An 11,105-nucleotide genomic window follows, 5' to 3' on the forward strand; every position below is an offset into this window, starting at 1 on the left:
GCATGGTGAGTTGTATTTTATTTCCATTTTCTTCATCCATCGTTTTTGTTCTTTTTTTCTTCATTATTATACTATTATTTCCCTTTTAAATTCTGCGGTATATTCATCTTCGCTCAGCTGTCTTATTGACTTTATTGTTTAATTTGTATGTTTTGAAACCAGCTTTATAAGAGAAAAGGTGATTATTTATTTTATTACATATTCATATTTATTCATATTGCTAAATTTACAGCTAAAACATATCGAAATTCGAAAGCTGCATTGTTTATATAATTATTCAGGTTCAGACTAGAAGTCATTACTAAAAAAGGTTAGCTATGTCCTTACTTCGGGACATATAGGTAGGAATGGCAACCAAGTAAGACGGGAATGGAAGTGGGAGATACTTTTTTGTTTTTCGTTTCTACCTCTAGATTTATTTTTCATTCCCATTTTAATTTCTATTGTACGAGATATTGTCCTTTATCTTCATTCTTTGTGGATTGTGGTTCTTTATTTTTTTGCAAATCTCATTTTTTATTTTTTTATATTGATCATTTATATAAAAATTCAAAAATATTATTACAACATACAAAAATGCAGTCATATAGCAGTAAAAAAAAGATGTTGCAATTAGAAACAATGAGACGACAAGAGATGACGACACGATGAGCACTAAATAAGAGTGGCAAAGGGTGTGGTTAGATTGAGATTTACAAGTTCAGGCCTTTTAGGGTAACTAGGGAGTGAAACAGCACAATCTTAGTATTTAAGTAAATTTAATAATTCATAGATTAGCAAAGACGCAGAAAATTTTTGCTCGAGTCTCGAAAAAATTTTAATCCCATCCCTTTTTTCACATAAAAAATTCTCCATATTCAAATTCCTATATGAAGCAGTCTCCGGAAATCTTTGCGCTTCAAAAAACTTTGTCATTCATAAAAAAGAATTTGTATATTATATTGATAAAATAATTTTAGATAATCGATAAATATTATTATTTTTTGTTAGTACTTGATTAATAATAATTTACACTCGTATTTAAATAATATCAAAGGTTAATATTTTTATTTTCTTTAAATATTAGTGTTAATTTAAATATAGGATAAAATAAAAAAATTGTTGACCATGTAAATTTTTTCATCCCATAAATTTTTCACTTGACAATTAAACAATCCCATTAAATACATTTATCATCATTCACATTTTTTTATCTTATTATTATGCAAGATACATTTGATAATAATAATCAATATATGATTAATTAAGATAATAGATTCTTTAACTTTGTAGTTAATAATTTTGCTTACAAGTGAAAGAGATTTGTTTTATAAAAATTTATTGTATATTTATATAAATAAAAGATGAATATAATCTAACAAATAAATTAAGTACAAATTGTTAACACATATGTATGCATAAACTGGAGCTTTTATTTATTTTAATAAATGACAACAATAAGGTTTTGAGGATTTGTATAACAACAATGAAAAATAATAAGTTAGAAAATAAATTTGGGAAACAAGTTTAGTATTATGAAAATAAGGATTAGGGTTTGAAGGAAGAAGGAGAGAGAATAGTGAGAATGATAAGTAATTTTGTTATTAATTGTGTATATTAGAGAATATAAGAGAGGCTATTTATAACCAATGGTCTAACTCTTAGTCAAGGGTCCAACTCTTAACCAAGGGCCTAACACCTCTTTAGAGCATCCATAATAAATATATTTATAGCACTTCTCTTGTATGTCTTTAGTAATAATAGTAGACTAGTGTCTCATTAAAAAACCTTACTAAAAAAAATATAATGAAAGAAAAAGAGTATGTAGCTGCTTCGTTAAAAATTTTACTAGAAAAAACTCAAGGTGGGATAAAAACTATGGTTAAGAAAAAGAGTAAAGCCCGTATTATTCTCCCTGATAATTACATCTCTTGATATCTCTTAGTCGGCATATTCCTATCTTGTATACTAGTTTCTCAAATGTTGAAGTATGTAGTGTTTTAGTGAACATATCTGCTAAATTATCATTGGAACAGATTTGTTGAACGTCTATATCATCACTTTGTTAAAGATCATGAGAGTAGAAGAGCTTTAGTGAAATGTGCTTTATTTTATCTCCTTTGATTTATCCTTCTTTTAGTTAATGTATGCAAATTGAGTTATTTTTGTGTATGACTGTTTGCATTTTCTTTACACTTTGATTAGGGTTAGGGTTAGGGTTATAGTTAGGGATAGGGTTAATAAAGGTTAGGGTTGGGATTAAGGTTAGGGTTAAGATTAGAGTTAGCATTTATAATTAGGGTTAGGGTTAGATTTAGGGTTAGCATTAGGGTTAGGATTTAGGATTAGCGTTAGGGGTTAGGGTTAGTATTTATGTTTAGGTTATGGTTAGCATTTAGGGTTAGGGTTAGGGTTAGGGTTAGGGTTAGGGTTAGCATTTAGGGTTAAGGTAAGGGTAAGGATTAGAGTTAGGGTTAGGGTTAAATTTTAGTGTTAAGATTTTCTAGATTTTACTGGGGTTAGAGTTAGTATTTAGGGTTAAGGTTAGAGTTAGAGTTTTCTAGGTAAGCCACACATATCTTGGATATGTTGGGTGATTGACCTAAGCCAAATATATTCTCGAATTGCTTCATGAATTACTAAAATTTCTACATGATTTAAGGATGTTGCAGCTATAGTTTACTTTGTTGAGCGCCAAAATATAGTTGTGTCTCCACATGTGAATAGATAGAAAGTTTTTGATCTGCCTGACTGCCTTTATGCGGATCAGAAAAAAAATCTGCATCTGCATATCCAACTAATTGAAACGTTGATTCGTTGGAGTAAAATAAACCCTTATCAACAGATCCTTAAAGATATCTTAATATATGTTTGACACCATTCCAATGTTTTCTAGTTGGACATGAGCTAAATCTCGATAACAAGTTTACTGAAAAAGCTATCTCTGGTCTTGTATTATTAGCGAGATACATTAATGTACCAATAGCACTAATATAGGGTACTTCAGAACCAAGGGGATCCTCATTATTTTCACATGGTCGAAATGGATCTTTATTCACATCTAGTGATCTCACCACTATTGGTGTACTCAATGGGTGTGTCTTGTCCATGTAAATTTTTTTCAAAAATTTCTCAGTATAAGTTAACTGATGGATGAATATACCATCTTTCAAGTGTTTAATTTGTAAACCAAGACAAAATTTTGTTTTACCAAAATCTTTCATTTTAAATTCTCTTTTTAAATAATTCATAGTTTTTGAAATCTCTTAAAGTGATCCAATGATATTTAAATCATTAATATATACTACAATAGTAACAAATTTGAATTTTGATTTTTTTTATGAACACACATGGGAATATAGGGTCATTTTTGTATCCATCTTTCAATAAGTACTCACTGAAATGTTTATACCATATAAGCCCAGATTGTTTTAATCCATACAAGAATTTTTGAAGTTTTACTAAACAAATCTTCGAAAAATTATTGTATGCTTCAGGCACTTTGAGTCATTTAGGGACTTTTATTAAATTTCTTTATCAATTGAGTCATATAAATAGGTTGTAACAATATCCACTAGGTGCATGTCAAACTTTTCATGCACAACCAGACTAATAAGATATCTTAATGTTATTGAATCCACCACAGGAGAATATGTTTTTACATAGTCAATACCAGGTTTTTGTGAGAACTCTTGTGCTACTAGTCATGCTTTGTATCTTTCTATTTCATTTATCTCATTTCGTTTGTGCACAAAAATTCACTTGTATTCCACTGGTTCTATACCTTCAGGGGTTTTAACTATAGGACTAAAAATTTCACGTTTCCTAAGTGAAATTAATTCAGCGTGGCTTGCGTCTTTTTATTTCAGCCAATCATCTCTTTGTCTACATTCTTTGACAGATTTTGGTTCATGATTCTCATATTGCTTTGCTATTTCTACAACAATATTATACGCAAAAATGTTGTCGACAACAGTATTCTTTCGATCCCATATTTTTTCAGTAGTGACATAACTTATCGAGATCTCTTCATTTTCAGGTATCTGAACTTCTTCAGAGGTTTCATCAATAGTTATGTATTCGGACCCCCTTTGATTATTTACCTCCATATTGTGACCATCATGATTGATTATCTCTCTCCTTTTTAAGGGATTTTCATTCTTAGAACTGATTAGTCTTCCACGCTTTAGGCGTGAATTGTTTTCATTTGCACTAAGAATTTGACCTTCCGAAATACTTGTTTTTATTGGTGCATTTGTAGCTAGAATGTGAGATTTAGTTACTCTTTTTAGGTCAGTAAATGCGTCTGATAATTGATTTGTAATATTTTTTATATGAATTAATCTTTGCACTTCTATTTTACATTATCTAGTGCTAGGATATAAATGTAATAACAACATTTTTCTATATTTGTAGTAAATTTAGGTGTAACATGAATATATTTGGGTGTAACACGAAGATGTTTGAGTGTATTGTTTAAGAATTTTCGGTGTATTTTTATTCAGATAAGTTCTGCATAATTCAAAACTCTTCTTCTTTCTCTTCATCTTCTGCTGCTTCTTCTTCTTCATCTTCTTATTTCGTTTTTTTATAATTTTTCTTGGGAGAAAAAATCAAACAAAGAAAAAAAATACATAATGTTGCAAAATCAATAAAAAGAGGAGGAGAAAAAAAATGCAACAACGACAATAACAACAATAAAAAGAACCACGATGAAGATGAAATACGCGAAGAAGAAGAAGGAACGCGAAGAAAAAGAAGGAGGAATGCAAAGAAGAATGAGAAAAAGAAGGAGAAAGAAGAGGAGGAAGAACGTGAAATACAAACATTGGAGAAGAACTGTTTCTCATTTTGCGCTATTCAAAGTTGAAGAAATGTGTATTTATACGCTCTTTAAATTGAGGATTATTTTTGTTAGACTTAAATTAATTTGTATAAATTTGTATGCCAAAAAAATTTGTATGTATAACAGACCTCTTCAAATAAATATTATTACTTTATTCACATGGTTATTTTAAAAAGAAAAATCCGTAACTATTCAATAACCTTTTCCAATTTTTGTTCCAAAAAAGTTTTAATTAAAAATTCTAGAAAGGGCCGAAAACATTAAGGTGGGCTTCTGAGGAGTGACAGCTCACAAGTCATAAGAGGAAAAAGCAAAAAAATAAATACACTTCGAAACCAAATCATTTTAGTAAACTATTGATTATAGATAAGTATTTTCCATAACGCCTAAATCTTACTCATAAAATTCAAACATAAAACAAGGTAAGTTTTATAGTGCTTTTTACTATGGTACTTAAATTGTCTGACTTATTTTTAAAGATAAAAAATAAAATATTTAAAATAAAAAATAAAATATTTAAAATTTATTAAATATTATGTATTTATTTTTTTTGGTAAATTAGACACAATGTCAAAAACACCATAGCATTCACCATAAAACAATAGGTTCGATCTTATTCTATCTTTTAAGCTCAACTTGCATAAACACCAAAGAATTTTTGCATAGCACTAGGACCTCACACTCACTAATATTCCAAGAAAAGTCAAAACCAGAACAAGTACTGCAAAGAAGACAGCAAAGAACAAACCTGTGTGACCTCACCCTTCATCACTCATGCGCCACCAATCACCATACAACAAAGGTGCAGTAATTTCCAAGTTATTACTCCCTCCAAGTCCCAAGTCCTAATCCCGTGTTGGCAGTTACACAACATCAATCAAGTAAACCAAACAAACAGTACAGATAGAAGGAAATAGTACTTACAATGAATAACGAAAGAACCACAGAATCTATCATCCGTCTAAGATGGGCAAGTCAATTTTACGTCGGCCGCGTTGAAACTCACACATACAGATAGAAGGTCTTTGGAAATTCAGTCCCTTATTTTTCTTATCAGCTTCTTTCTCCTTCCTACGCGGATTCGCTCGAATCATCCTCATCGTCACTTTATCCCTTCCTTATATTACTTGGACGATTCCAAGTTACTCTCTTTATAACCTACTCTTTCAACATTCAAAGCTTCTCACTTCTCACCCAACCACCCCCAAACTGCTTCGTATTCATTTGGGTCAATGCTTTGCCGATTCCACACCCAGAAAACATTTTCCGGGAAAATTATGATCGCCGCGACAATAAGTCTTCTTTCCTTAGGCGAATTGCACATTTCACCGATTAACCATTTGGTTTCTTAAAGATTTTGCAAATTCCTTCGCTAACTCCGCGAAATTCTGTAAACCCTAGGGGGGAAAAACTGAACTTTTGGAATTTGGATGGCTTCTGGGGTTATATTCTCGTCGCTGCGGCGTCGCCGGTCGCCGTCGCTAGAGGCCTTTCTGGCGCCGGTGGACCTTTCCGACGAGGCGCTCATCCGGACCGTCGTTGCAGTCGCCGGCGACCTCGTCACTGGCTTCTCCGATCACCGGTTATCCTTCCAGCGCAAGAACTCTCGCTCCCTAATCCGAAAGGTCGAGGTTTTTCAGCTTCTATTAGAGTCACTGAGGGATTCAAGTGTGAGTCTTCTCCCCACGGCGGCGCTCTGCTTGAGGGAGCTCTTTTTGGTGGTATATCGTTCCAAGATTCTCCTTGATTACTGCGCGCAATCGAGTAAGTTATGGCTTTTGCTTCAGAACCACTCTATTTCCGGTCACTTCCATGATTTGGGTCAAGAATTTTCGACCCTTTTGGATGTTTTCCCTGTTAGGGCCGTTGACCTTAGCGACGATGTTAGGGAACAGATTGAGTTGATGAGGAGACAGTCTAGGAGGGCCAAATTGTTTGTGGATAAGAAGGATGATGGCCTTAGAATAAAGTTCTTTTCTTTTCTTGAGGCATTCGAGAATGGGAGGATTCCTTGTTCTGATGAATTGAGGCGTTTCTATGTTGATGAGTTGAAGATTAGTGATGCTAGGAGTTGTAGGGCTGAGATTGAAGCTTTGGAAGAGCAGATTGTTAATCATGAGGGTGATATTGAGCCAACCGTTTCTGTGCTTAATGGACTGGTGGCAATGACGCGGTGTAGCAGGTTTCTACTCTTTCGGTTTGAGGAGGAAGATGATGACTTTGGTTTGGGGAATGAGAATCAGAAGAAGGCCAAGGTGAGATTGGTTAATCAAGATGTCGTGGACAAGATTTTGACCATTCCTAAGGACTTTTGCTGTCCAATATCATTGGATTTGATGCGTGATCCAGTGATAATATCAACAGGCCAGACTTATGATCGGAGTTCCATATCAAGGTGGATGGACGAAGGGCATTCTAACTGTCCAAAAACAGGCCAAACACTTGCACACAACCGGCTTGTTCCTAACCGAACGCTTAGGAATTTGATCGTGCAGTGGTGCAGTGCACATGGAATACCCTATGATCCACCAGAGGTAATTGATCCATCTGCTGAAACTTTTGCCTCAGCTTGTCCTGCCAAAGCTACCATGGAAGCCAATAAAGCAACTGTGGCGCTTCTCATTCAGCAGCTAGCTAATGGGTCACAATCTGGAAGGACTGTAGCTGCAAGGGAGATAAGATTGCTTGCAAAAACTGGAAAAGAGAATCGTGCCTTCATTGGAGAGGCAGGGGCAATTCCTTATCTTCGGGATTTACTTTCTTCTCCTAACACGGTCGCGCAGGAGAACTCAGTAACTGCATTGCTCAATCTATCCATTTTTGAAAGAAACAAGAGTCGCATCATGGATGAGGCAGGGTGCTTGGGATCAATAGTTGATGTTTTGAAATTTGGACAAACAACTGAGGCAAGGGAAAATGCTGCTGCAACATTGTTCAGTCTCTCTGCTGTCCATGACTATAAAAAAAGGATTGCAGATAATGTCGGAGCAGTTGAAGCACTGGCAAGTCTGTTGCAAGAGGGAACCCGAAGGGGGAAGAAGGATGCTGTAACAGCATTGTTTAATCTTTCCACCCATACTGAGAACTGCGCAAGGATGATAGCAGCAGGAGCAGTCACGGGCTTAGTCGAGGCATTGGGAAACGAAGGAATTGCTGAGGAAGCAGCAGGTGCCTTGGCCTTGATTGTCCGGCAGCCACTTGGGGCAAAAGCTGTGGTGAGTGAGCAAGCAGCAGTGGCTGGATTGATAGGAATGATGCGTTGTGGAACACCAAGAGGCAAAGAGAATGCGGTTGCCGCGTTGCTGGAGTTGTGCCGCAGCGGTGGCACAGCTGCAACTGAAAGGGTGGTTAGGGTGCCGGCTTTGGCAGGATTGCTTCAAACCCTGCTCTTCACAGGAACAAAGCGAGCGAGACGAAAGGCAGCTTCACTTGCAAGAGTGTTTCAGAGATGTGAGAATGCCTCTCTGCATTATGGTGGATTGGGCCTAGGATATGCATTGGCTAGTAATTCAGCATCAACAAGGGATACAACAATTTTTGCTGGTGATGTTTCAGTACCAATGTCCATTTCTCTACCTGTATTGTAGTGATAATACCCCAATGTTTATTATGTTTCCCATTATTTTTTGAAGTCTTTACAGATTCTTTCATTGAAATTTAGAAAATATAGGAATAACATGTACCAAAAGAAAACAATGTATTGTCCAAAAAATATATAATGTTCCAAAGATGAATTGAACCATTTCTGGTGTCCATTTCTTTGATTTGGCCTTAACCAAGAAGGTATGCATTTCATATTCATGACTGTCTTAGTAAAACTTAGATGTTAGCATACGTGCTATTGTGCTTGTTTATTGGTAAGACACTAAAAGACATCCTAATCAACCACCGAAATATCTTTAATGTTGAAATGCAACGCCTCTCCTTTTTCCTTAAACTTTTCACTGGAAAAGATACATCCTGCTTTTGTTTTTTCTCATCATCATATATTTTGCTTTTTGAAGATATGCAGTTTATATAAACTAACTTTTCAAAAGGAAAATAGATTTTCATACGTAATTTAATATACTGCTTGGCTTCTTTCCTTTAAAAAGAAAGAAAATAAAATCTGCGAGAAGTTTTAACTGTGACATCTGTTTCCACTTCCCTCAATAAACATGGTGTGTTTTGCTGTTACCATTGGTTTCAAGTTTGATTCTCAGTCATCGTCTTTGCATAAAGGGTGGGAATAAGTTCTGTTTGTTGTCAAGTCTTCGGCCATCACTTGAGATTAAGAATGGGTTGAGTCTTGCTGGAGATTCCAATGTTAGCCTCAATTGTGAAACGTGAGGAAGGATTCCTTGTTAGGCATAAAGAAGCATTATTCTTTGTAATTTGATTAAACTCTGTTTCTCATTGTATGGATTATATTTATTTATTTATTATTTTAACTCACAAGACATAAAACAGTAAAACTTCGTTTAGAATGTTTAAGTGTCAAACCATACAATTGATTGAAATCAATGAAAAATGAATAGAGTCATACACCAATGTATTTGGACAATACCAGGAATGTACTAATAAGGGTCCCCTATGACATAATAGTCTTTTTCTCCTATAAAGTTCAAACCAAGGAAGGTCGCACAATAGATGCTTTCTGCACTTTGAGAGATATGTGAGGTTTTGAAAATAGAGGGGCCATCTGATTTTCTGCAATCAGATTCCTGTCATAAGGAAATTCAGAATTTTTTATCCAAAGAAGATAAGGAAAATGNNNTTCTATGAGGGTGAAAAAACGGTTTTGCTGTGTTTATCTCTTAAATTTGACTTTTTTTTTTTCTACTTGACATATATTTTGATAGTAGTAAGAAAAGTCCAATCTTGAATTTGTGATCTCACATTCTTTCTTGTGACAGTCAAAGCAATTGAGGGATTCTAGTCTTTGAAATAATAAATTTAGGAATTGGATTTTTATTTATTTGAACACAACATGTCTAATTTAGGAATTCGACGAGTGTTATTTATGATTTGATTTCAACTCATAATTGGGTATTATACTGTTCTATTAAAAAATCTGTTTGAAATTTGTTATTTATATTGTAGGTTTTTTTTGTTAATTCGGTTGTGATTATTTAATCTGATCCATATATGTATATCTACGTCTTTATTTTCTGTAGCGAAGTGGATTTATTTTGGGGTTTTACTTTTGGTCTTTTACTATATATGTATAGACTCTCGTCATGTATATATATGCTTTACTGTTGCACCTCTTAGAGGTTTATGGAGAATTAGGGTTTTAAATATGTATTTTGGGTTATGGAATTGTATATTTTGTATATAAATATTCTCCGGTCAGCCTTAGTTTCGCAGGTTGAGTTAGAAGCTTGTTATTTCGTATCTCTTGACCCTCTATTCCTATCTTCTTTTTAGTTATACTTATGAGCTTTAGTTTTTCTTCGCACGCAATTAATCCTTAATCTTGAGCATTGCGCTTTTAACTTCGCAATTTTGTTTTACTTATTTTTCAAGACTCCTTGTATATATTATATCCTTCAGTTACTATCTGTATATATTTTTGTTTTAGAGGTCGTAATACTACACCACCTCTATTTTACGACTTAAGCGTAAAGTTCTGTGTGGTAGGGTGTTACATTATGGTATCAGAACAGTTCGTTCTTATAGAGCCTGAGGGACGACTGACTATGCTTCTTTCTTATAGAGCCTGAGGGACGACTGACTATGCTTCTGTGCATTCTCTATGTATGTGTCTATGTGCTATTACGATATCTAACTGATATATGTGGCATAAACGTTCATAAGCATACATTTGGGACTTGAAGCACTAGATTGCGATATTGAGACTGGTCAACTTGATATCACTTGTTTGGTGTGTATAGGAACCACATGGCGCCTCGTGGACGCAGTCGCGGGCGAGGTAGAGATAGAATAGGCAATGCTACTCCTGAACTAACAAGGAATAACCTTGTAGACTTTATGGCTGCCCTAGAAAACATGGCTGTGGGTATGCAGGCGACAGTCGAGGCATTGGGTAACCAAATAAACTATGGGAACAACGGGAATAACAGTGAAAAGGGTCCAATGACGATTTTAAAATCAAATACAACATTAAAAACGGTTCTAAACCGAAAATTACGTCAGAGACAGTTTCAATTCTGACCCTAAATGTAGGGACAATACTTACCCCTTCTATTATACTATTAAATTTATTATGATACAACTCTTTGTTTTAAAAGTAAAAAATATTCTACTTAATTAAATGCTTAAATATATATATATATAT

General features: G+C 34.3%; 1 protein-coding gene across 1 annotated transcript; it reads left to right on the forward strand.

The window, feature by feature from the left end:
- Positions 1–5,794: 5,794 nt before the first annotated feature.
- Positions 5,795–8,567, forward strand: LOC107482210 (U-box domain-containing protein 17). The gene has a single exon (XM_016102630.3). It carries the CDS (start codon positions 6,256–6,258, stop codon positions 8,410–8,412), a length of 2,157 nt encoding a protein of 718 aa, XP_015958116.1. The 5' UTR covers positions 5,795–6,255; the 3' UTR covers positions 8,413–8,567.
- Positions 8,568–11,105: the final 2,538 nt, after the last annotated feature.

This window comes from Arachis duranensis, chromosome 3 (assembly GCF_000817695.3).
Source record: "Arachis duranensis cultivar V14167 chromosome 3, aradu.V14167.gnm2.J7QH, whole genome shotgun sequence".
NCBI lineage: Eukaryota > Viridiplantae > Streptophyta > Magnoliopsida > Fabales > Fabaceae > Arachis > Arachis duranensis.